The sequence below is a fragment of the Mirounga leonina genome, unplaced genomic scaffold, assembly GCF_011800145.1.
Source record: "Mirounga leonina isolate KUSES-001 unplaced genomic scaffold, KU_Mleo_1.0 Mir_173, whole genome shotgun sequence".
In the NCBI taxonomy this organism is placed as follows: domain Eukaryota; kingdom Metazoa; phylum Chordata; class Mammalia; order Carnivora; family Phocidae; genus Mirounga; species Mirounga leonina.
Window position 1 is genome coordinate 82,131,683 of NW_023270447.1, and position 25,984 is coordinate 82,157,666.

Below are 25,984 nucleotides of genomic sequence, written 5' to 3' on the forward strand. Positions count from 1 at the left end.
ATGTTTTGTAACAGGAATTACACCTACACAAACACATAGGGAAAGGACTGGAAGGAAATTCCCAAAAAATTACAGGAGGTCATGGTCTCAGAGAAGACAATCAGTTTTTATGCTTTTCTACAGTTCCCACAATACGTATGTGTGGGGTTTTCTGTCCCAATTGGAAAAGTAACGATTATTCCTGAGCCCACATTGCAGCTGCATGTCTCTTAATTCTAACTTCCTCTGCATCCCCCACTCCCCAGACCTCAAGGACATGTCCCAGATGATCCTGCGGACCAAAGGCCCTGACCGCCTCCCTGCCGGCTACGAGATAGTTCTCTACATTTCCATGGCCGACTCGGACAAAGTGGGCGTGTTCTACGTGGAGAGTGAGTGACCCCAGTGCAGCCCTTCTGGAAGTTTCTATCTATTCGGTGCCCACTGAGCTAACCTCCCCGGGGCCCAGTTCTGCCCTCCACACTCCCCAGAGTTCCCCCTCAGCAGCTATGAACCCTGCAGGTGCAGGTGACTGGAGAGGGCCAGGACGCACCTCTTAGTAATGGTCACTGGCAGCACTGTTGTCCCTTGAAGTCAGGAGGCCCCAGGGATAGGCCTCTACTCCCTCAAAGGAGTTGGTAGTGACTTGAGTTTATGTACAACCCAGAGCTCCTTCTTCCCCCATGAAGCAGGGGAGGAAGGGCTTTTGAGGTCCACATAAATACGTGTTGAGCCCCCCCGTGCCAGGCGCTGTTCTTAGTGCTGGGGTCCCCTGCAATGAACTCTGCAATCACACCCCACCCGGGGAGAGGTGATGTTCTAGGGAGGGAGACACGATAAGGAGCACAATGGGAGAAAATGACACCCACCAAGTACGAGGGACTTTCAGGGGCAGAGGTGAGGCATCGCTGGCCCCGGGCGGTCCGGAAAGGCCTCTCTGAGCAGGTGACATTTGAGCTGAGGCCCAAATCCACAGTGAGAAGGAACCAGCCATTCATGAGCTGAGGGAAGAGTGTTCAAAGCAGAGGGAACAGCACGCACAAAGCAGAGAGGAGTGGACCAGCCTCGAACGTTAGAGGAGCAAAAGGGGGAGATGAGATGAAAGGGGGACGTGTTGGAGTCAAGGTCAGTGAGCTGGGCAGGGGCCAGGGCATGCAGAGCGGGCTTGGATTTTATTCTGAGAGCAGTGGAAAGCCATTAGAGGGTTTTAAACAAGAGACTGTCAAGATCTGATTTATGTATCAAAAAGCTCTCTCAGCAAAATAGTTAGCTTTGCAATTTGCCATGATGCGGGGTGGGGCTTCCCTGTGCGCCCAGCTGTCTGGGGGGCCCAGGATCTCTGGCATCCCTCTGGGGAAAGGCCCGCTAGAACCAGGACAGTCGCCATGAGGAGCTGGTCATGAGGGCCCCGGACCCTCACCGCAGGGAGTGATTTAGCCCGGACAGCAGTGGACAGCTACCACCCACGGCCAGTCCTCCTGATCCACCCTGGGCCCTGGCAGTGACCTCCCACAGGCTGGAATGTCCCCAGAGTCAGGTGGGCTGTGCTGCCCCAGGGGGCCGGAGCTGTTGATGTTTATCCCGTCCAGCCCAAGGTAACCGCGGTGGATGGGGCTGCCAGCGGGGCAGGCGGGACTGGTACATCAGAACCTCCACCTGCTCCTCTCGTCCGTGGCATTGAACTGGGACATGCGACATGTTGCTAATAGGGACACCTGGATGTTATCTAGAGGGTTCTGTTCATTAATGGGAGTGGATTGCCCTCCAGCCCTGTAATCGCATCCCTGCCTCTCACTTGCCATCCGAGATGGGCCCTGAGCAGACAAACACCTTGAGACGCTGCCACTCCCCAGTCTGCCTTATCTGGGCTGTTGTCCTGCGGGGCTCGGGGCGCAGGAGCCGGCCCTTGGAATGCTCTCTATAGATGGCACTTATTGCTTTGGCTGGGATTATTCTGATGATTATGAATTACAATCCTTGCAATAGACAGAAGTCCCCCGTGCTGTTAAGAAGACACAGGTGTCGGGCGCCTGGGTGGCTCAGTTGGTTAAGCGACTGCCTTCGACTCAGGTCATGATCCTGGAGTCCCGGGATCGAGTCCCACATCAGGCTCCCTGCTCAGCAGGGAGTCTGCTTCTCCCTCTGACCCTCCTCCCTCTCATGCTCTCTGTCTCTCATTGTCTCTTGCAAATAAATAAAATCTTAAAAAAAAAGAAGACACAGGTGTCTGGGTTCCAGCCTCAGATTCTGCCCCAGGATCCCAAAGCCGGGGCCTGACCTTTTCCTATAACAAGACAGTGACCAGCTTGTCCTAGTTTCCCCAGGACCTCCCTGGTTTTCACACTGAAAATCCCCCATCCTGGGAAAACCCTCAGTCCCGGGCAAACCAGGACGGTTGGTCACACCATCAAGGAGTCTGCTTGGGAAGTGGAATGGCTCCAAGGTGACCAGAAGGGTTATGCCAAACCATAAACCATGGGGCCAAAAAGAGGTCAGGATGGCTGGCAGGCCCAGCTCGGGGCATGTGGGCCGCTCAGTAGAAGGGCATTGCTGGCTCCTGCAGGGAGAGCTGGCCACCGAGCTGGGGGCAGGGGAAGGAGGCTGCTTGGGACAATGGCTGCATTGTTCCCACCACGGAATCAATCCGCCTTGAGCCCAAGCACCAGAAAGAGAGACACGTGTAAATCGCAGGCCACAAGAGGGAGGAAATTACATTCAGAGGTGCCTCGGTGGCTCCGTCATTAAGCGTCTGCCTTCGGCTCAGGTCATGATCCCGGGGTCCTGGGATCGAGCCCCGCATTGAGCTCCCTGCTCAGTGGGGAGCCTGCTTCTCCCTCTCCCACTCCCCCTGCTTGTGTTCCCTCTCTCGCTTTGTCTCTCTCTGTCAAATAACTAAATAAAATCTTCAAAAAAAGAAAAGAAAATTACATGCAGATGAGCAAGAACGTGTCCTTCCACCTGACCCAGTTTCCTGGCCAGACCCCTTCCCTCCCCAGGCCCGGGTGGAATGCCCGGCTTCCTGGGGAAGCTTTGGAGATCTCTGCAAAGACAAGTCAGCTTCTAGGCCTGAGATCTCTCCCCTGAGCCTCAGCTCAAGTGTAGCCTGAATGCCTGGGAGAGAACTTTTTAATTCTGCAGATCCATCTGGATTTATTTAGCAATTAGGATCTCCTGAGGGTGCACCCTGTTGTTTCTGAGTGAGAAGGACTTCACCTTCTGTGTCAGCTCCTTGGCACATCCAGGGTATCAGTCTGTCTGCCTCATTTCTTGGGCCCATCTAAGGGAAGGTGAGGTGAGGTATTATTTCTTTGCCTTCTGTTCATAAGCCGTTCAACACAAAGGCCATAAGTTTTGCAGAAAGGGACATGCCAACTCATTCACGGGCTCTTGTAATACTGATACCTACAGGTCCCAGCTGTGTTAATGATGGTTACCCATGGTTACTGGGTTTCCCTAAGTTACTGTGTCATTTTATCTTGCAATGACCTTGTGGCCTAGGTGTTATTATCCCCATTTAACAAATGGGTAAACTGAGGCTCAGGAAGGTTAAGTGAATTCCCTGGGGTTTTGCTGCTTGTAAAGCCAGAACGGTATTGGAACCCAGGTCTCTCTGACTCTGGAAGTCATAACCACTAAGGTAACGTGCCCTCAACAAGACGTATAACCAGGGTCCAGTTGAGCACGTTGTCCTTCACGAGGAGCTGTCTGGCGCCCGGGCTTCGGAGGTTCCTCTATTTAATTTGCCAGTTTTAATCATGCACCCTATTTGTACGAGGACTGATCCGCGGGTGACTAGTCATTAACCCTTACCATTGTTGTTGACAGTAAGTACTAAGCCAAGCCTGATTCTGCCCTTCCAGCTCTGCAGGGCATAAAGAAACTCCTTCTGGAACTGCATACTGTCCTCCCTCCATGCCTTTTGGCAATGCAAGTATCTCCTCTCCTCACTGCATCCCACCTCTGCCACCCCAAAGTGCATCTCAAAGTCTCCCTTCCTCTGCTCACATGCTCCCCACCTTGCCTCCCTTTCCCCCCACTCCCCACCCCAGGAACCTGGCCATAGCTCTCTCCCATGTTACACACTTCCCACATCGGCATTATCTTATCATCGGCTGAGCACTGCTCTCCGACAGAAATATAGCATCTTGACCATTTCTTTTTTTTTTTTTTAAAGATTTTATTTATTTGACAGAGAGAGATACAGCGAGAGAGGGAACAAAAGCAGGGGGAGTGGGAGAGGGAGAAATAGGCTTCCCGTGGAGCAGGGAGCCCGATGTGGGGCTCGATCCCAGGACCCTGGGACCATGACCTGAGCCAAAGGCAGACGCTTAGCGACTGAGCCACCCAGGCGCCCTGCATCTTGACCATTTCTATCCACTACCACCACCACCACCCCAGAGGTTGCCCATGCTGGAAACAGAGTAGTAGTTCTGCTCTGGCCTGAAAATTCTCCCACAGGGAGTGGCGTGGAAGCTATGGGTTCATTAGGTAGACATTTACTAAACACGACCTCTGCAACATTGGCACTAGGTCCGGCCAGGCCTGTCTCTGCCCTCAGGTGACAGTCTCTTGGGGCCAACAACTCAACACTGAGCTCATACCCACTCAGAAGGGCTGTGATGGGCAAGGATGGAGGCTACAGAAGCTCCACACAGAGTCCGTGGCTTGGTCTCTGGGCGTCATTCCCAGAAGGGACCCAAATCAAGGCCTGGAAGGAAAGGAAATATTCCCAGCAGAGGGAACAGCACTGGAAAGAGTTGGGGGACTCCAGTGGGGCAGATACACTGGGGAAACCTGCCTTTCCTCCCAGCCACGAGACGGTACAGCCAGAGACCATGCGCGGGGCTGTATGCCAATGTGGCTTCCGTTATACGGACAGGAATTTGGGGTATAAATGGGCACCTTGGTGTTTTGTGTATGGAAGGGGAGGGGAGCTTGAGTTTCAGAATTGCACATGAATTTGAGCCCCAGCTTGGCCACTTGCTGGCTATACGACCTCAGCAAGCCATTTCTCCTTTTTGAGAATCGATTTCCTCATCTGTAAAGCAGCAACGTAATATCCTTCTTCAACACCACTCGGTGCTCAGTCCTCACCTGCTGTCATTTCACCCGTGCTGTCCCTGGGCGTTAGCCCATTTTATAGACGAGGAAGCCAGAAACTAGAGAGGTGGTCTGGTTTCGCCGTGCCACATGGCGAGCACACAACAGTGCTGGGACGATGACCGAGCCATGGCCCTTCTGGTGGCATTTTCTGCTTGTGCTTTTCTCCCTGTGTCTAGAGGACAGGCTACTCGGCCATCTTGTCCCCTGCCCCACTGACACCCCCCTGGCAGGGGCGGGGGCCTGACATGCGCCCTTCTCCCTCCAGACCCATTTTTCGGCCAGCGTTACATCCACATCCTGGGCCGGCGGAAGCTCTACCACGTGGTCAAGTACACGGGCGGCTCCGCGGAGCTGTTGTTTTTTGTCGAAGGCCTGCGTTTTCCCGACGAGGGCTTCCCAGGCCTGGTCTCCATCCACGTCAGCCTGCTGGAGTACATGGCCAAGGTGAGGGCTCCCAGGCCTTCCAGAGGGCCACTCCCAGGGGTCCCCACAATGCTCCACTCCCCTCAAAGCATGGGGGGGAGGCCAAGATTGGAGATCCAGCTGCTCCACATCAACCACCCGCACCTGTCTGCCAGGCTCCTCTGGGCTATGCTCTAGGGATCCTCCTGTTTGCTGCACCTACTCCCCAGGATTCCCTGCGGGTAAGGTTTTCTGGCATCCCCACATCTGTGCCCTGGTCTGCCCTCCTCCCTGCAGCAGTGTGGGCCTAGTTCTGAGGCACAGATCCCCAGTGGTTAGTGCAGGGAGCAAACTAGGCCACACACGTGAGATTTATCGACTACTTATATGCCCTGCTTTTCCCTCCCCGGACGGACCCTTTACCCTAACTGCGGGTTATACCAACTCTGACCGCAGACTGAACCCCAAATCCCAGGCCCAAGTCATGCCCCCAGCCCTACGGCCAGACATCTCACTCACCATTCTTCTTGGTTTGGGAAACTGGACAGGAAGGAGAGCGCCTGCCCCTCTAGAGGAGAAGCCCCCCTCACTTAGAGTGTGTCCTGCTGACAAGGACCTCTCGTCACAAAGACTGCAGCCCCAGACTCCCACCTCTCGAGCCCACCCCGCTTTGCTCAGATATAGGGAGAGACCTGGCTGCCCTCCCCAACACAGGGTCCCCTCCCCATTGTCATTTTCAGAGTACTTTGGAGGCAGGACACAGTGGGGTCCGCAGAAGGTGAGGCTGAATCTGGCTTAGATTTATGAGAACAGGCTCTGGAGTCAGACTGCCAAGTTTCAAGCCCAGGAGACATTGGGCAGGTGAATTTACGCCCTGTGCCTCAGTTTCCCCATCTGTAAGACAAACAGCAGAAGTTTCTGCTTTCTGCGGCGGTTGTGAGCATCCAAACTTGTAAGACCTCATTCACAAAGAGCCCTCGAGTCCCTCAGAAGAAGAGAGGCAGAAAAGGCAGGACGGGACAGGGGGAGGGTTTCTGCTCCCACCTGTGCCTGGAGTAGCCTGGCCATCAGGGCCTCAGACTTGCCCCTCCAGCAGGCACCAACAGAGACTCACAAAGCAGACCCAGGCAGGAAAGGCCAGCTAGGCCCCTAGGCCTGCCTGCCCCCATGGTCTCCGCCAAGGGCAGGTGCCCATTTCCTGTAGCTGTTCAAAGCCAACTACACAAAGGAGCCCCGGAATCCACTCATTTTCCCTCAGGTTCCAGGCAAGCTTCCTGAACCTTTCCTTAAAGAACAATCTGGACATAGCAAAATTGCCCCAAGCAACATTAAAATGCTCACCTGTAGAAAAGGGCAAGGTGCCCAAAGCAGAGACAGAAGAAGGTGCAGGGCTGGCCCGGCCATCTTGCAGGCCAGTTTCAGGAAGAGGACTTTGATGGGGCAAGATCCGATAGTGGTTAAGAGTAGGGGCAGCCGCCTGACCACCTGGGTTTAAATCCAGGCTCTGCCCCTTACTAACCCCGTGAAACAGGTCTGTGGCTAGAGGTCTGTGACTCAGTTTCCCTACCTGTAAAACACGGGTTATAATACTATCTACCCCCTGGGGTTGCTGTAAAGCAGAAATGAAATGGCACGTGTGGTGCTACCCCAAGGCCTAGCATACCACAAGCACTCAATAAATGTAGTATGGTTATCGCTTTCACCCACTTTAGAAAGCAGGCATGACAGGTACCCTGACCAGACTTTCTGATCCCCTCCCCTCTCCCACGCTCAGGAGATTCCCCTGACACCCATCTTCACGGACACCGTGATATTCCGGATTGCTCCGTGGATCATGACCCCCAACATCTTGCCTCCCCTGTCGGTGTTCGTGTGCTGGTAAGCAATGGCCAGGGCTCAGGGAGGCAGCGCAGCAGAGTGGTTAAAGCTGGGGCTTCAGGGGCAGACAGACCTGAGTTCAGAGCCTGGCTCTGTCACTTACCACCTGTGTGACCTTGAGCAACTCACTTGACCTCTCTGTGCCTCTGTTTCTCTGAAATGCTGACATCACAGAGTCACCGTGGGCATTAAATGAAGCAGGCAAAGTATTAATCCAAGGTCCTGGCACAGTTTGTGCTTTAAAAATACCAGCTATCATTCCTGGGCGCCTGGGTGGCTCAGTCGTTAAGCATCTGCCTTCGGCTCAGGTCATGATCCCAGGGTCCTGGGATCGAGCCCCACATCGGGCTCCCTGCTCGGCAGGAAGCCTGTTTCTCCCTCTCCCACTCCCCCTGCTTGTGTTCCTGCTCTTGCTATCTCTCTCTCTCTCTCTGTCAATTAAATAAATAAATAAAATCTTTTTAAAAAATAGCTATCATTCCTTTTCTCATTCTTGGCCCGCACCATCTGGTTGGGAACCTCCCCTATGCAATGGATGTTCAGCTCATCTTATGCAGCTTTTCTTTTCTTTTCTTTTCTTTTCTTTTTTTTTTTTTTTGAGCACCTATTATGTGCTAGACAGCTGCAGCAAGATGAGAAACAAGGGAAAGGAGTCCCTGCAGATGGATGCTGGCCATGACAAGTGGGACCCTGAGGCCCTGGGCCAATCCCCTGCCTCGGGATTAGACACAGCTCTCCAAAAATCTGGGTGGGTGTGGGGAAGAGTCTCCCTTCTTGTTTTATGTGTCCGTGACCTTGGCAAACACCATGAGTGGAGGAGCTTGCTTGGCCTTGGCTCCAGCAGCCTTCACAAAGGTGACTATGAACACATTTGTGGCCTCATCTGCCCAGCACAACCCAGAGGTGAAAGCTGCTTGTTGCCGCCTCAGTTGGACTGGCCCTCGTCCCTCCTCACCCTTCCTCCTGTCCTCCCTCTCTTCCCCGAAATTCTCAGCATGAAGGACAATTACTTGTTCCTGAAAGAGGTGAAGAACCTGGTTGAGAAAACCAACTGTGAACTGAAGGTCTGCTTCCAGTATGTAAACCGAGGTGACCGCTGGATCCAGGTGAGGCACTGCGGGCTGGGAGGGATGTGGCCCATGCCTCAGGCAAGAAGAGCTGGCTTAACATCAGTGCCCTGGCACCCAGCAGCTCCATGTATGGGAATTCTGCTGTCAGCTCATACATGTACATGTGCACAGAGACAAATGTATAAGGCAACTCACTGCAGCATTGCTTCTTGAAGTAGCAAAAGACTGTCCCTCAGGAGAGACTGAGTAACCATATGAGGGGATAGCCTTACCATGGAGTACTATACAACAGCTAAAAAGAAGCCAACCTGGGGCGCCTGGGTGGCTCAGTCGTTAAGCGTCTGCCTTTGGCTCAGGTCATGATCCCAGGGTCCTGGGATCGAGCCCCGCATTGGGCTCCCTGCTCAGCGGGGAGCCTGCTTCTCCCTCTCCCGCTCCCCCTGCTTGTGTTCCCTCTCTCGCTGTGTCTCTCTGTGTCAAATAAATAAATAAAATCTTTAAAAAAAAAAAAAAAGAAGAAGCCGACCTAAAAATACAGAATGCACTTCAAATTAAGGTGTCACTTGCAGGAAATTGTACATAGGATGTTATTGATTATGTTTTAAGAAATGGGGTTGATAGAAGTACAAACATGCTTAGAGCATGCAGAGACTATTTGAAGAAGGCTATGTAAGAAGCCCCTGCCATCGCTTGCTAGTGAGGAGAACTAGGGAGGCTGGCTCGTCTGACGGCTCTCCTTGGTGTCCCCACAGGATGAGGTTGAGTTTGGCTACATAGAGGCCCCCCACAAAGGCTTCCCCGTGGTACTGGACTCCCCCCGAGATGGAAACCTGAAGGACTTCCCGGTGAAGCAGCTTCTGGTGAGATGCTGAGGGCCACCTTGGGGTGGGGGGTGAGGGAACGATCCTGGGGACTCTTACAGGATAGAGTGGACAGGAGACCTGGGGGCACCCTTGACAAGTTAGTCTGTTGCCCAGAGCCTCCATCTTCTCATCTGCCGAATAGGTCAGTTGGGATAGTGACCTCCGTGGTCCTTTCCTTGGAGACCCTTCTCATAGGAAAGTGTGACCACTACCCCAGGGCCTGGCATACCACAAGTGCTCAATAAATGCACTGTTGTTATCAGTATCACCCACTTTGAAAGGCAGGAGTGAAAAGCACCCTGACAAGACTTCTCGATCCCTTGGATAAAAAAATTTACTCATAGGAGAGTTTTCTCGTAGGAAATGGGAACTATGGGAAAGAGGCAGCTCCTGCCCCTGCCCCACCCCCAACTTGCAGAAAAATCAGTTTCAAAGAGGAAAATTATAGTTAAGCAATTGTCGAAAATCATGGTTCCAACTTCAAAGCTCACTGAAGCTGTGGTTTTCAGTCTGTGTGTGTTTTTGAAAGCAATCTGACCCCCTGATTCTAGAAGCCGTTACCACTCCCACTGATGCCCGTAACCACTGGTGCAGTGAGGGCAGAACCCAAACCTGCCTCTTTTATCCTCACCTTCCACCTTGAACAGGCAGGGGAGGCTCAGACAGAGCACAAAGCAGAGACTGGGATAGACTGGGATAGGTCAGGGGCTTTTCCCAAGGTCACGTGCAGGGCAGCCTCTGCTTGAGTTGGAGACATTCATAGGCTCACATCTACTTCCTGAGAACCTTCCCTAACCTAGAGCCCTCACCACAGGGAGACGGTGGTAGAGCCTGGCCTTGCATCTTGTTCCACCCCTTGACCTTGGGCAAGCCACTTAACCTCTTCAAGCCTCAGTTTGCTCATCTGTAAATGGGGCTGGAAATGGTATTCCACTCGCAGGATCATTGTGAAGATTGAAGGCACCTAGAAGACGTCCTGCTGCACCTAATACAATGATCACTATTAGCCACTATTACGGTTGTCATTCCACAGCCCTGGACGTTGTCCTAGGTGAGGACTGTCCGCGTCTTCCCACACTGTGAAGGGTAGAGTCAAACTGGCCTCCAGCAGCGGTTGCCGCAGGCCTGAGAACCGAGGCCTCCCAGCTCCTGTTCTCACGTTCTTCCCAGGTCACTACCTGCCTTCAGTGTTCCAGGCTGGCCTGGTGCCAAGGTCCCGGGCTGCATTGTTCCTGGGGGCCTGGGCCAGGCCCGACTTTGTGCTGCGTGCCTGCCCGCCTGCGTGATGCCTGAAAGCCCAGCTGCCCCAGCCTCCAGCAAATCACACCTTGCCATCTGGGGCTCCCGGGCGAGAACGCGCTAGGCTGTGGCCATCCATGTCACTGGGCACGGCTATCCCTTGAGTCTCTCCACTGGGCCAGAATAAGCCACATCTTCCCACCTCAGGGGATTTTTTAACAAGAATTTTTGTCAGACAAGCTTAGTTCCAGCCCCAGTGCAAGTTCCCAAGCAAGCACCCTACTTTTTCACCCAAAAATCCTGAAAGGAACCTTAAAATTCAAAGGTCCCTGGGGTTATATTGTGTGCCAACTCTAGTTTCTTGGAGCTCTGTTCTAAGAAGGATTCTGAGGCTCTCTGTGGACTCAGTGAACAAATACGGGTGGTTGGGAATGGGTTGGGATGCTCTATATGTTACGTATCCGCCATTCCTGCATGTATTGGTCAGCTTTTACTAGGTGCAGCTGCAGTAACAAACAACCCCCAAAACTTAGTGGCTGACAACAACGAAGGTCCATTTCTCACTTGCACTCCGTGTTGCCGGTTGGTCGGTTGTCTGCGGCCCTGGTTCCTCGTGCCTTCCCCATTCTAGAGCCCAGGCTGCAGGAACAGCCCCAGCCTGGGAAATGCCATTCTCCTAGCACAAGGAGAAGAGAACACTTTGGCAGACACACACAGAGGATCTTATGCGTCACTTCTGCTCACATTTCACTGGCCAAAGCTAGTCACATGACCGAGTCCAACACTGGGTGGGGAATTCTATTCCTTCCACTGGGAGATGCCACACACCAGCAATGGCTCAGGATGCAAAATCCTCTTCCTGTGAAGAGGGCAGCAAGTCTCTGGGAACAAGGATACAATCTACCGCCCTCCCCTGGCACCGTATCCAACACCTCCGTTACAGATGGGGAAACTGAGGGTCAGATAAATAAAGAGATGAGCAGGGGTGTCAACAGCACAGAATGAGAACTAGCCCTGAAGTCATCAAAATGTCTCTGTGTCTAGAAGCAGAGGTACATGCAAAGACCCAGTGCACACACACACACTAATCCACACTTATATACTGTCATGTAGGCCCACCCTCACACCAACCTGCCCACAAACTCAGCCTCCCCGTGCCTTGCCCCTTGCTCTTCAATGGGAATAAGAAGACCCCCTAGAAACCAAGTGCCCACAGGGCCAGACCGAAGGTGGTGAAAGAGTAGTCATCAACGGGTGGCTGACCCGGGGCTAAGGACCTCTGGCTACAGGAGACTAATGATGGGTGTGTGCCCTCTTCCCAGGGCCCAGATTTTGGCTACGTGACCCGGGAGCCCCTCTTTGAGCCTGTCACCAGCCTTGATTCCTTTGGGAACCTGGAGGTCAGTCCACCAGTGACTGTGAACGGCAAGACATACCCGCTGGGCCGGATCCTCATCGGGAGCAGCTTTCCTCTGTAAGAGAGGCCAGGGTGGGGCTGGGGAGAGTGGGGGTGGGGAAGTTACTCTTTCTCTTTAGGAATGGCCTGGGTTGCTCACACATGGAGTGACTGGCTGGGAAAATGAACCCCTTCTGTGACTCCGAAAAGATACAGACACTCTTAGAAATAAAACCAAGTTAGCCTTTATATCTTAGTATGACTTAGGATCTAATATAAAACTAAATAAATAGCTCTTCCCAAAATGGGAGGGTATATAATGAGATTTAAACCAAGTAGGGAAGGGAGGAAGGAATCCATAGAAGGTAACCGAAAGAGGCTGAGTGGGAAGGTACCATCAAGTCCTTGGGGTGACCCATACACAAAAGAGGGCTGAGAAGACATGGCCCTGCCCCTAAGCATGAGTCCCTGGCTCCCTGGCCTGTCCACAACACCATCACTCCCTCCCCAGGTGACCCTCTTCCCAATGAAAAGGCAGATTCTTCCTTGGTCAGGACAGTCACTGAAAGAGTGAGTACTGCGGGTCCTCATTTCACAAAAGGGCTGCCAGCAACCTGCATACATGAGATCAGCCAGGATTTGGGCACCAAGTCCCTCTGAGCCACATGGGATGCTCTACCTTCTGGGGGGAGGCCACTAGCCAGGCAGTGCCCGTTTGCCCACCCCCTCTCCTCCCTCCACTCAATAGCCACTCATCCATTCATCAGGTATTTCCCATGCCCCAGCCAAGTGCCAAGCCCAGTGCCAGCCATGGCATTCTAAACCTGAAACCCAGCCCCCGCCTTCAGGGAGACAGTGGAGATCACAGACATGAAACAGCAGGGAGTGGGGAGGGAGGATCATATACAGTGATAGAAAGAATGATAGGAAACCCGAAGAGGGGTCCTTAACCCCTTTGGGGAGGCCAGGGAGGGCTCCTTGGAGATAAATATTTATTGAGGGCCTTCTCTCTGCCAGGCACTGTTCTAGGCTCTAGGGATACATCAGTGAGCCAAGCAGACAAAGACCCAGCTCTTGGGAAATTTTCAATTAAGGTGGGAGGAGTACAGGAAATCAACATGGAAGCCAGCAAATGAGACCTTTCTGGATGCTAATAAGTTGCAATGAAGAAGGTAAAATAGGGTTACATGGTAAAGAATGATGGGGCAGGTGCACTTCAGCTTTTGTGGTTTTAAGGAAATGACTTGGGAATCGAGGCTTGAATGAGAAGGGAGCAGCCATGGAAGATCAGAGGGAAAGAGCATTTCAAATAGAAGGAACAGGGAGGGCAAAGCCTTGAGGAGCTAGCAAACTTAGGAAGTAGAACAAAGAGGAAGGGAGGGAGAGGAGGTAGCAGATCCAGGCAGGGGCCAAATCAGAGAGGAATTTCTTGGCCACTGGGAGGCCCTTGAGTAATAGTCTAAGGGTACTAGGGATCAAAGACCTCAGAGAGTCTAAAATTTAGGAAGGGCTTCCTGGAGGAGGTGTTGCTTGAACTGATTAAAGATGGAAGTTAAGTAGAAGTTAATGTAACAAAGAGGCACATGGGCTAGGGCAGATTTTGGAACCATGCCTGTGCCTTAGCCCCCTCCAGCAGTCCAGCAGGACCCCTGAGCACAGAAGCTGGTCTCTTTATATCCACTGACACCCTCAGGAGCTGAAAGAGCTGAAGGCTGGGCTCCATGGCCTTCGTAGAGGCCATGGCTCCAGCTAACGCCTCCTTCTTTCCCCTTGGGCTCAAATGCCTTCCTGCGGTACCAGGGTCTCTCAGCCCTGTGGTTCAGGCTCCTTCTCGTGACTTTTGCTGATGCCACCCTGGGTACAGGCTGGGTTGCAGAGGCTGAGCTCCTGTAGGCCCTCTGGTGAGGCAGGCACAGCGGGAAAGCATCTGAAGAGCTGCCTCCTCTCCACCCCTGCGCCAGGTCCGGCGGTCGGAGGATGACTAAGGTGGTGTGGGACTTCCTGCAGGCCCAGCAGGTGCAGGCGCCTGTGGAGCTCTACTCGGATTGGCTGACCGTGGGCCACGTGGACGAGTTCATGACCTTCGTCCCCATCCCGGGCACAAAGGTGAGCTGGCCCCCGAGGCTAGAGTGAATAGGATGATGGAGAACCCAGGTACTACCAGCTCTTGTCAGCAGGGGGCAGGTTCTACAGGGAGTGGACTGCACAGAGGAAGAAGGAAGTAGGCTCAAGTTGGTTTGCCTGTTGTCGCTGTGGCGGGTGAATTTTTAACCCAATATACCAAAATATTAGCATTTCAACATGTAATCAATGTAAAAATATAAATGAGAAATTTTATGTTCTTTGATTCATACCAAGTCTTCAAAATCCGGTGTGCATTTTACTCTTAACCGCACATCTCAATTCAGATTAGCCCCAATTCAAGAGTCCAGTAATCACGGGGCTAGCGGCTACTGGATTTGCCGTGATGCTCTAGAGAGCTCTGGGGTATGGGTCTGGGGCTTTTTCACTTTCTGAAGTGAAAGGAATGGCTGCAACTTCATACCCTAGAAATGTCGCGCAAATGGCCCATCCTCTTGGCCACTGGGAGATGCGCTTCCACCCTGTCCAAAGCCATTTTGGACTCTGAGCTTTGACGCGATGACATTGCTGAGGTGAAGGAATTTCTATAGCAGGAAGGGTGAGAAATACTCCCCCGAAACAGAGAAAACTCTGCCAGGCCGCCTTTGCCCCTCGGCATGGGGAGACCTGAGGCAACAGGCAGACAGGGCTCCGAGTCCCCAGGGACTCCCTCGTGCTCCCTGGCCTCTTCCCCTCTGCTGACACTGTCCCTCTGGACATCCTCTTGCAGGAATTCCGGATGCTCATGGCCAGTACCTCAGCCTGCTACAAGCTCTTTCGAGAGAAGCAGAGGGAGGGCCACGGGGAGGCCATCATGTTCAAAGGTGAGTGCCCACGGAACCTTGGCAGGGAGTGGGGAGCTGAGCCCCCAGAGAGATGCTCAGGAGGATGGGGCAGGTGATCGCTTTGCCCCTGGGCATCCAGCTCCCCTTCCCTGGGCGTCTGGCCTGCTCCAGGCTGTGAGGTCACCATGGTGGGAAGGAGCCCTGGCCTCTAGTGACCCTCGCTGTGGTCAGCCGGACCATCGAGCCACCCACTGCTCCTTATTATCATCAGCAGTGCCAAATGCTTCTTCAGGCCCTGGCGTCTACTTTAAATGGCACCAGGCCCAAAAGAGACTTAACTGACATGCGATCTGTATACAAGGAGCTTGAAAAGGAGATAGAGAAAAACATACACAACCCAATTTAGGGACAGGAAGAAAAGTGGGAGTAGATAGACATGATCTAGAGTCAGACAGTGATGACTGTCAGTCCCAGAGGGAGAAATTACCTGCTTCATGTAGACATTCCCTTAACTGGGATGGATGTTGACCAGGATTAGCTGTGCTCTTAAATTAATCATGGAAAGAGGGAAAGCTGATCAGGTGGAGACAGCCAGGTTAGAGAGGCCGTGACAATTTCTTCCTTACATGTTTTTCTTACATTACTCTGTGTCACTTTTGAGGTTGGTATCCCCAATCTGCCTACTCCCAAAAGTCGCGTTATTAGGGCTGGTTAATACTTACATACATCACTGCCCGCCAGATCCAAAGGCAGTGTTCCTGATAGTGACTGGTATCTAGAGCAGACAAGGCCAGTTTAAGCCCTCTGTCCTTTTTTGATTCCCCACCAATGGGAAATTTTTTCCTTGGATTGGCAGGCACGAGTCTGGATTTTCTGGAGGCTTCTTTATATACTAATCATACCCTAAAGCTACCCATAGGATATAGAAACCATTATCTTTGTACAGATGGGTCCAAGTGGGGTGTGGAGATGGTGCCGGAACAGGGCATGACAGCCCCAATCTCTTTGCCACGGACAAGCTACAAGACTGGGAAGTGCAACGGACCAGCAAACTCTTCTCAGATGAGGCAAAATAGAAGAAGGAGGAGGAGGAGAAGAAGAAAGAAGAAGAAGAGGAAGGAGAAGAAGAAGAAGAAGGGGGAGGAAGAGGAAGAGGGGGAGGGGGAGAAGAAAGAAGAGGAAAGAGAAGGGGAAGAAGAAGAAAGAGGAGCAAGAGGAGGGGAAGGAGAAGGAGGAGAAGGGGAGGAGGAAGAGGAAGAAGAAGAAGAATTATTATTAATAGCTTAGGCTCTGAAATCAGACTGTCTGGTCTGCATGCGGGCTCTGCCACCAGCTATGAGACCTTGGACAAGTCATTTACCTTCTCTGTGCCTCCGTTTCCCCATCTTTAATGCTAGCAGGCACCTCATAGAAATGCAGGAAAGATTCCTGAGTTAATCCCTCTAAAACATCTAGAAGGGTGCCTGTCACACAGTAGGTGCTCAATGAGTGTTAGGTATCACTAATCGAACCAAAATCTACGTGCGAACTAGGAGGTGGGTGCAGGCAGTGTGACCAGGGCAGGGGCCGAGCATGAGGCAGGTCTGGAAAACAGAAGGGTGACCTCTGGGTACCTGCTTTCGCCACCCTCACCTGGTCAGCTGCTTACCCTTAGAAGTAGGCTCCACGTGGGAGACCCAGGTACCTACTTGTGCCACCCCCACCCTCTGGCCAGAAAGAGAGCAAGGCACCACCCCTTCGTCCCTGGTCCAAGCAACATGGTCACGCTGGCAGAGGGGCCTGGGTTCCCAGGGGCTCCCCTCCTGTGTCCCAGCCTGTCCCAGCTCCATCTCCCTCCTCCCAGCAGTTAGCCCAAAAGCTGGGGGGGTGGCTGTTGATAGAGGGGAGCACCCAGGCTGAGTACCTGAGGCCAGACTGTCCCTTATGATGTCTGACTTCTACAGGCTTGGGCGGGATGAGCAGCAAGAGAATCACCATCAACAAGATTCTATCCAATGAGAGCCTCATGCAAGAGAACCAGTACTTCCAGGTGAGGGCGGAGCGGGGGGCCCTGGGAGGGAAGGGTTTGTGCCCAGTGACACCGATCACATCCTCACGGCTTCCAGAGGGAAGGACCAACGGCACATGTCAGAGGGAAGGGCCTCCATGAGCATTTGGTCCAGCCTCCCTGCATTGCTCCTGTGCTAAAGCCAGAAGCTAAATGGAGGGACAAAGGCAGGCATGCGGGTCAGCAGAGGCCAGAAGCAGACAGGAAACCAGGGAAGGAGAGCATATCAGGCAGTGTCAAAGAGCCAAGAGCTCTGTGAGTCTAGAGCCCATGACATCTGGGGCCCTTTGAAATATGATGCAGGAGCGCCTGAGTGGCTGAGTCGGTTAAGCATCCAACTCTTGATTTCAGCTCAGGTCAGGGTCATGATTTCAAGCCCCATATGGGGCTCCATGCCCAGCATGGAGTCTACTTAAAAAACAAATTAACTAAAAAATAGATAAATAAAATATGACGCAAGCTCCAGACTGCCCTCTAGAAAAATGCAAGTGTCAATATACGCCCTGGATTTTTATGTATTTTAGGGGATCAGAGTTCCCGGAAGTTTACCATGAATGGATCCCACCTTCTGAGTCCCCGCCTCACTTCTATCTAAAAGCATGATTTCTGTGATCTTCTGTCTTCTCTCTCTGTTACCACTGTCACCGGGCCCTGGTGGGAGGGGCACTGGAGAGGTGGCAAGGGGGCTAGGTGAGCCCTAGAACTCTCCCTGAAGTGCTAGGGCCCAGGGTCTGCTACTGCAAACAGGAGCAGGGTTGACAAAGTGGCAGGAGTGTCCCCTCACTTGCCTGCCCTCCCTTTTCTCCCCTCACCCAGCGTTGCCTGGACTGGAACCGTGACATCCTCAAGAAGGAGCTGGGGCTGACGGAGCAGGACATCATTGATCTGCCCGCTCTGTTCAAGATGGATGAGAACCGCCAGGCCAGAGCCTACTTCCCAAACATGGTGAGGCACTCTGGGCCCCAAACCTCATCGAGGCTGATCAGGGGCAGCCAGATCCAGAAGGACCCCTCAGCTGAGGCTGTTCCCTCAGGAGGTCCTGGTCCCTGTCCTGGCTGAGCCGCTCTGTGGCCTCTCCCACCCACCCCAGGCCCTTCACCCTTCTGGGCTGCATTCCCTCCTAGGGGTGAGATGCTCATCCTAGCTGCCTCCCTGGGGTTCTGGGAAATCCTTTCCCTTAACAGATAGGAAAGTACCTTCTAGTTAAAAAAGGCCTTTACGGACAGGAGGGATGCTTGTTGTCGTAGAGGAGAATATTCTGTGAGACGGAGGGAGGTTATAACACACACACTGATCCACACTTGCACGCACACGCCCATTCATACACATATAACCACGTGCAAGTACTGTACACACAGATGCATGCCGAGGTAGGTCCCCTGGTTTTCCACTTCAGCTCTGCCATGTATGAGCTGCTTTGCCCCCTCCGTGCCTCGGTTTCCTCATCTGTAAAATGGGGATGATCGCAACACCTACGTCATAGGGGAGTTAGGAATGCCCAAGAGCTTAGAACAGGGCCCGGCGAGTAGTAGGTGCTCATTAAATGGGAGCTGTTGCCTCACCCCCATCATAGGTGAACATGATCGTGCTTGACAAGGACCTGGGCATCCCTAAGCCGTTCGGGCCCCAAGTGGAGGAGGTGTGCTGTCTGGAGATGCACGTGCGCTCCCTGCTGGAGCCCCTGGGCCTCTGTTGCACCTTCGTGGATGACATCTCCGCCTACCACAAGTTTCTGGGGGAGGTGCACTGCGGCACCAATGTCCGCAGGAAGCCCTTCTCCTTCAAGTGGTGGCACATGGTGCCCTGAGCTGCGGGGGGGCTGTGCTGTGCGGGTCTCAGCCTGTCGCTAGCCAAGATTGTGGCGGGACCGGCCCTCGTGGTTCTTAGGATTGCAAGACGCCCTTCAGCAATAATGGTCAGGAAACTTGGGGTGGGGGGGGAAGGATGATTATTTCCAGGACCTGGAAATTTTGCGGCATACCTGGGGCCACACAGCAAAGTCGCAGGGAGAGAGAGATGGCACAGGCCTGGGGTTCTGCTTTTTGGGGGGTCGAGGGTGGGGGCTGGGGCTTTTGTGGGCTCCTTCTTTATTGGTGAACTTAAAACATAAAAGCAGGAATGTAAAACTCGGGGACGAGGAAAATCAAGGGGCCCAAATGGTCAGCTTTAGAAACCAGCCAAGATTTCTAAAACAAAGGAGCCTGGGGGAGGAGGAAGCCTGGACTTTTATCTAGTCCTGTGGCTGGCAACGAGCTTATTGGAGACAGCTTGCTTTAAAGTGGATACCTCAGGGGATCAAAGCCCAAGTCAGGCACTTGCATTACCAAGAAGAGAAAACACAACTGTCCGGCTTTGGGCTGACACGACAGGGGCCCTGGCACGTCTCTCCTTTCTCCAGACCCCTGGCACCAACCCCTTCCCCCACCAAGAGCTTCCCCCTGCCTGGGAAGGACATGACAAGGCCTGGACTGTCCCCCCTCCCCACCGGAGGCCTCCGGGAAGGGGGTAGGGATTTGGGATATCTGTACTTTGCCATCTCTCAGAAGGGCCCCAGCATCCACCAAAGTCACCCCTGATGAGTCTCAACTCGGTCCTTCCTGAAAACAGCTGTGCATTTGGCTGGCATCTGTATAGCCCTGACATGAAAAACAAAGAAACAAAAACTCTGTACCCAAACCATTCCCCCAAAGAGTCCTTAGTCTCTTGTCCACAAGTGAAGGAAGGGAGAAGGGAAGAAGGTTCTGGAGGCTCTGGGATCGCCAGCTCTGGCAACCGTGCCCTGAAGGTCAAGGTAGATCCCACGGAAAGGGACCCTGGGGCCCCAGACGTACCTTGAACTGCTGTCATCATTTCAAATTCAGCTCCCTTGGGGTGTGCAGGTGGCTGCCTCCAATTATTCATTCCTTCCCGGCCTCTCTCAGATCCCCTTGGCTTTCTCTCTGCAGTGTAGACATCACTGACTAGCTTCCCCATTCCCTGAGGGTCCAATAATTTAGCTTAGAACCTTCCCCAGAAGTGGATTTTATCAGACCTCTCCATTTCCAAGATGCTCCTTATACCTCATCTTTCTGATGGACACAGGCTCTCCCAAATGCTTGGGGGGGGGCCCCCCCAGACCAGCGTCCTTGTACCTGAGAGCGCCGTGGGTGTAGATGCCCGGGCTCAGCCATATCCTTCTCCTGCCTGGTTCTCCATTCCCTGGGCAGTCCCTGGCCCCCCTCCTCGCATGCCTCCACTTCCTATTCCTGATGCCATCCCTCTAAGCAGCTAGATGGGAACTTTTTCACCATCAGCCAGGCTCAGACCTGCCCCCAGGATATGATTAAAGACCCACCTCTTCTCCCCAGACCTTCGACCCAACATCTAAGGACCTGGCCTGGCCCCCAGCCCAACAGCCAGTTCTGGACCAGCCGGTGGCCTTAGACACAGACTGTCTCTCCCATGGAAGTTCACCGGCGCATTTGCTGAACACCCTCTCATTTACATAACTAGATTAATTCCCTGGCTCCAACCCAAAAGACTCGGTTTCAACTTAAAAAAATTTCCTTGAGGGCCAGCTGATGTCAGGAGAATAAGTGAATTATAATTCCATTTTGCAGGCTAAAAAGAACCAGTTTATAGCCAATGAGAGGGTTATAAATTTGTATTCTTGGGAGAACAGGATTTCCTTCTTGGGTTATTTCATTCACGCGTTCAGCAAACATTTGTTGTGTGCCTACTAAGCGCCAGGCACAGTGCTGGCTTCTGAGGTGTATGGTGGTCAGTAGCACACTGGGCCTGGTCCCTGCCTCCTGGAGCCGGTCAGTTCTCAACATGCACTGTCCGCATCTAAATGGCCAGCATTTGTCCTTTTAGTGATGTGCTCTTTAGAAGCGGCAACTCTCTATATTCAGGAAATGCCCAGAGCACAGATCTTCCTGCAAATCAGTATTTTGGATGAAGGTGGAGGGTTCTTTTTCAACCAGGCCTCCTTTCCCACCCACCTGGGCCAGTACCATCCAACAGATCAGACCCCAGAGTCTTCAGAAGCTGTCGTGCCCCTGACTTTGGGGGCCAAAGCCCCAGATCTCTGCAACCCCAGAGCTGAAAACACCAAGTGCCTATTTGAAAGTGTTCATCTGGAGACTTAGAGTTTGTCGTGTGTGTGTGTGTGTGTGTGTGTATTAAGTTAATGTGGGGGTTTGGGGTTTTCTTTCATTTTTTTCTACTCCACCTTAAGAGGAAGTGAGCACCTCCCATGTGGAGATGGTGTGTGTTTATAGATTTTTCTAAAACTCTCCCCATCGGTAAGTTGATAATTTCTGATGATTCTGGAGTGTCCAGGACTCAGACTCATATTTCCGTCTTGCTTGCCCACCCTGCCTCGTGTGACTACCCTCAGCGTGTGCACCTCCCCCAATCCCCATGGACTCATCGCTCTTCCCCACCCCCCACTTTCTATAAATATAGGCCTAGGATACAGTTCTGTGTTGCAAAACTCAACTAAGTTCCTGTTTCGATCTTTATTTTGAAATATTTTGTGTAAGAGGGAAGGGGGGTATGCCATGAAGATGGCAAGAAGCAGGGCACAGTTTCAACTTTCTGGATGAGAGACCATGATGGAGATCAAAAGATGTTTGGGGGGGCGCCTGGGTGGCTCAGTCGTTAAGCGTCTGCCTTCGGCTCAGGTCATGATCCCAGGGTCCTGGGATCGAGCCCCACGTCTGGCTCCCTGCTCTGCGGGAAGCCTGCTTCTCTCTCTCCCACTCCCCCTGCTTGTGTTCCCTCTCTCGCTGTGTCTCTCTGTCAAATAAATAAATAAAATCTTTAAGAAAGAAAAAAAAAGATGTTTGGGGAAGAGACTAATTAAATAGCAATAAAATAAACCATCAGAGGGGAAGTCATGTGTTGTGATGTTTGTTGTTGCCCTCATCAACACAGCCTGGAGTGAAGCAGGCCAGACAGAGGCACTGTTCTGGTCTTGTAACGCCTGCTCTTCTGGGCACAAGGTCAGGGCTAAAGGTATCTCAAGAGTTTGGAATCCCCCACACATTCAATGGATGTGTATCACATGGCCACCACCCAAGGTCAAGACCAATACACACAATAAAGTCTGGCTGTGTTTTTCTGGTGGTGTTCCCCAGAAGCAGACCCTGAAATGAGCAATTGAGAACAGTGATTTATTTTTTATTAAGTGAAGGGTACAGGACAGGGAAAGGGAAGAAGCCGAACGAGAATGTGACTTGAGGTGTAGCCTCAGCCTGATCCCTGGAGAGCTCTGGAGCATAAGTGCAGCTCAGAATTGTCCCACCTGGAGGCAGAGTTTTGTACACCTGCACCAGCCAGTCATTGGCTATGGGGACTTTGGCTCTCTGAATGGGTAAGGTGGCAGCAGTAGCCCATGAGCAATCATCTAAAGAGGATCACAGCTGCAGTTAGCAGCAAAATCACAGGAGCTGGGGAGTGGGCTCACAACCAGAAGAGGATCTGGTAGGGCACCAACAGTGTCCACTGCTCTGGATCACATCATGTTCTTATAATATGGAATTGTTACATGTGGACATTTGTGATTTGACCCATGGTATAAAAATCCATACTACATAGCCATGGTCTAACCGGGTCTTTGTGAACAAACTCTCTGAAGCCCAAAAATAAAGCCACCTAGTTGCTTGATGAGCCTGGAAGCCACTCCTCAGCTCTTTGGAATGGACCTGGGGGCTTCTTGCCCCTCAGCCCCATCTTGGACTTCTGGACTGATGTTTTGGTGAAGCCATCTTAAGAAGAGACTGCAAAATGAAAACCACCAGTTCTCATACTCCAAGACTTAACCCGTGGGTCCAGCTCTCTGAGGTCATGCTTCCCTTTTATACCCAACTAAGGTGGCCCAAGCCACAGCAATGACAATCTTCACTAGGGTTTCCCCAACCACCAATTTCTGAGACTCCCCAAGGGATGGTGGTGTGTTAAATCCAGCCTGGTGGTGCTTTCCTATCTTGGCCACTCACCTACAGCATGGCTGGAAGTCACCCTGAGACTTCTAGAACAGCACTTTCCAATAGAAATGTAATGCAAGCCACGCATGTAATTTTAAATTTTCTACTTATAGGACATCTTCATTCAGATTAGCCACAAGTGGCTACCACAGTTGAAAGCATAGTTCTAGAATCTTCTCTGCCAGGCTGAGCCCAGTTATGAGAGTAGGCACATTCCTGACGCCTGGGTGGCTCAGATGGTTAAGCATCTGCCTTCGGCTCAGGTCATGATCCCAGGATCCTGGGATCGAGTCCCGCATCGGGCTCCCTGCTAGGCGGGGAGCCTGCTTCTCCCTCTGCCTCTGCGTCTCTCTCTCTCTCTGACTTTCATGAATAAATTTTAAAAAAAAAAAGAGTAGGCACATTCCTTAAATCCCCAGTGTCCAGCTAGTCTGACTGCAATAGCTAACAAAAGTTTATTATTATAATACCGAAAAGAGAAGCATAAAATAGACATCAGCCCTCCCTGGCCCCGGTGCGCAGAGCCTTGCCCCTCCAGAAGGTCCGCTTGCCTGAGTGTAGCTGCTGCCGTGTTACCAGAACTGGCCTCTCCCTCAGCAAGGCGAGTACCTTTGGCCATGCCACCTCTGCCCACTGTCAAGATGAGAACCCCCACCAGCCTCATAGAAAATAGAACCGCCTCGATTCTAGCCTCCTTCCCCTCACTGTCATCTGGGATACAATTCGAGTCCACACGTTACTGCGGGATGTCGTCTGCAGGTCCCCAGTGAGTGGAGTTGAAGTCTCCATTATCTCAGCCCCTTCATTCCAAACGGGACCTGATCCATACCTCAGCAGAGCCAAAAGCTTGTGGAAGTGGGATCCCTCCCCCCAAAACAAAAGAGCAGCCAGGGATGAATTCTGCCTGCCCAGTGCTACATATCCAGGATCTTTACCCAAGTGGCATCAGGTCCAGGGGACCGAGGGCGATATTTTTGGTAACTAAATATAGTGAGTGACATCAAATGACAGCACATGGAATCTCATCCGCCAGCTGAACAACCAGAAAAAGGACATGCCCAGGCAGAAAGCTCAGCTCTGCCGCCTTGTCTCCAGGCTGGCTGATGTGAGAAATCTGCCTTTTCACTTGTGCTTCACCTCTGGGTAGCCCAGGCTCCTTTTGAGCCCTGATCTCTGAGAAAACAAAGGTCTGGGCTTCTCTAGCTAGTCTGGAAGCAAAGTGCCAGGTTCAGGTCAAGCCTGCTTGTGTCCCAGCCCCTCATGCTCTATAAGCTAAGGCCCATTTTGTCCGTCGTGGGTATGCTGCCAGATGACTCTTATGGACCAGTCTCTGACCTGCATTCTGGAGCCCTCCTTACATGCTACCCTGCTACTGGAAATGTTACAAGATTATTCTACTTACCTTCTGCAATTCCTGGCACATAGCGCTTGGCAAAGACTTTTTTTTTTTTAAGATCTTATTTATTTATTTGAGAGACAGAGAGAGCAAACTCACGGGGAGGAGGAGCAGAGGGAAAGGGACAAGCAGACTCTGAGCTGAGCGCAGAGCTCGACCCAGGCCTCAATCCCACAACCCTGAGATCATGACCTGAGCTGAAATCAGGAGTCGGACACCTAACAGACTGAACCACCCAGGCGCCCCAAGCCACCCACGTGCCCCAGATACGTTTTGAATGAAAGAAAGAAACGCCTGTTTGGCTAGGCAATGGAAACAGAAAAATCAGCCCAACTAGATGTGAGGTGTTGACAGCCACCATTTCTTACTCACTGACTACGTGCCAGGCACCTGCCAGCTTGAACTATGTGAAAAGCTGTTTTGAAGGTCAAAATGATCAAATAGAGATGATTTCATATGATATTTTACATTCCTCATCGCCTCTGATTCCCCCCCCACACAGAGCTGTGGGGTTACTATCCCCACTTTACAGATAAGAAAACTGAGGCTCAGGGAGGAAGTGACTTGGCTCAAGTTTCCACAGCAGGAAGTAGCGGAACCAGGATTCCCACCAGGGTGATCTGACTCCAGACCCACCTGCTGAGCCTCTGCTCTGGACTACCCCGTCTGAGAAGCAGCTTCCTAACCCGAGTCCAGTGGGTCATCAGCTCTTTTATTCATAAATGTTTCCGTTGTGCCAGTCATTTCTTAGTGTGGCCCATTAGAACCTTACAACAAAAATGCCCCACTACCTGCAAGCATATGTCTGGGGATTATAGGATTCCTATAAACCCCTCAAAGGCAACAGAGCCCAGGGTGAAATGACCTGTCCACAATGTAGTGTGTTCTCTCCAGGCTTCAGCTCAGGGTAAGAGGGCATCTCCAAACGTGAGAAGCAAATTACATTCATTCATCTGCCATATCCATTCTTTTTTCCAATTAACAGTTATTGTAAGCATCTATTGTGCATAAAACTAAAGTGATGGTATGATTTCTCATCTAAACCAGAGTGAAAGGGGGCACTACCAATAATTTCACCCGGATAACAGGTGAGACAGGAACCACGCTGGGCAAACCAGGATATCTGTTCTCCCTGGAAACCCCTATGCATGAGACATGATCTCATCCCTCCAGGAACTGATAGCCAAGTCAGGGTGACAGACAGGAGTCAGGCTGATGGAGTAGGCACTTGACAAATATTTGCTGCAGGGAGGAATGAAAAAGGTACAAAGAGCTGTAGAATCATACACACACACACACACACACACACACACACACACACAATTTTTTCCAGCTGGGAGAGTGACCAAGGGTGGTCCTGGTGTTCATTTAGGCTAGGATGAGCATCGAATGAGTGTAGGAATGGATGGCTGGTCAGAGAAGGGGGGCTGCCAAGCTGAGCAGAGATACAAGGGGGCATAAATGGGTGCCCTATTTCAGAAATGGTGATCATAGCGAGTGGCTAAGACACAGACTAAAGCTATGCTGGAAACACAAGGGTTTGAGAAATGGGGACCCTCTGAAGATTGGGATAGCTGCAGCCATGTGATCAATCCTGCATTTTAGAAAGAGGACAGTAGGGGCGCCTGGGTGGCTCAGTCGTTAAGCGTCTGCCTTTGGCTCAGGTCATGATCCCAGGGTCCTGGGATCGAGCCCCACATCGAGCCCCACATCGAGCCCCACATCGAGCCCCA

General features: G+C 52.2%; 1 protein-coding gene across 1 annotated transcript in view; it reads left to right on the forward strand.

The window, feature by feature from the left end:
- Window positions 1–21,642, forward strand: part of PADI2 (peptidyl arginine deiminase 2) — a 44,447-nt gene extending 22,805 nt beyond the window's left edge. The window contains exons 6-16 of the mRNA XM_035019667.1: window positions 246–371; window positions 5,348–5,526; window positions 7,259–7,362; window positions 8,357–8,468; window positions 9,185–9,292; window positions 11,857–12,008; window positions 13,892–14,036; window positions 14,782–14,875; window positions 16,780–16,865; window positions 17,700–17,828; window positions 18,457–21,642. Coding sequence (XP_034875558.1) covers window positions 246–371; window positions 5,348–5,526; window positions 7,259–7,362; window positions 8,357–8,468; window positions 9,185–9,292; window positions 11,857–12,008; window positions 13,892–14,036; window positions 14,782–14,875; window positions 16,780–16,865; window positions 17,700–17,828; window positions 18,457–18,690 — 1,469 coding nt within the window. The 3' untranslated portion in view covers window positions 18,691–21,642. The remainder of the gene's footprint in view (window positions 1–245; window positions 372–5,347; window positions 5,527–7,258; window positions 7,363–8,356; window positions 8,469–9,184; window positions 9,293–11,856; window positions 12,009–13,891; window positions 14,037–14,781; window positions 14,876–16,779; window positions 16,866–17,699; window positions 17,829–18,456) is intronic.
- The last annotated feature ends 4,342 nt before the right edge of the window (window positions 21,643–25,984 follow it).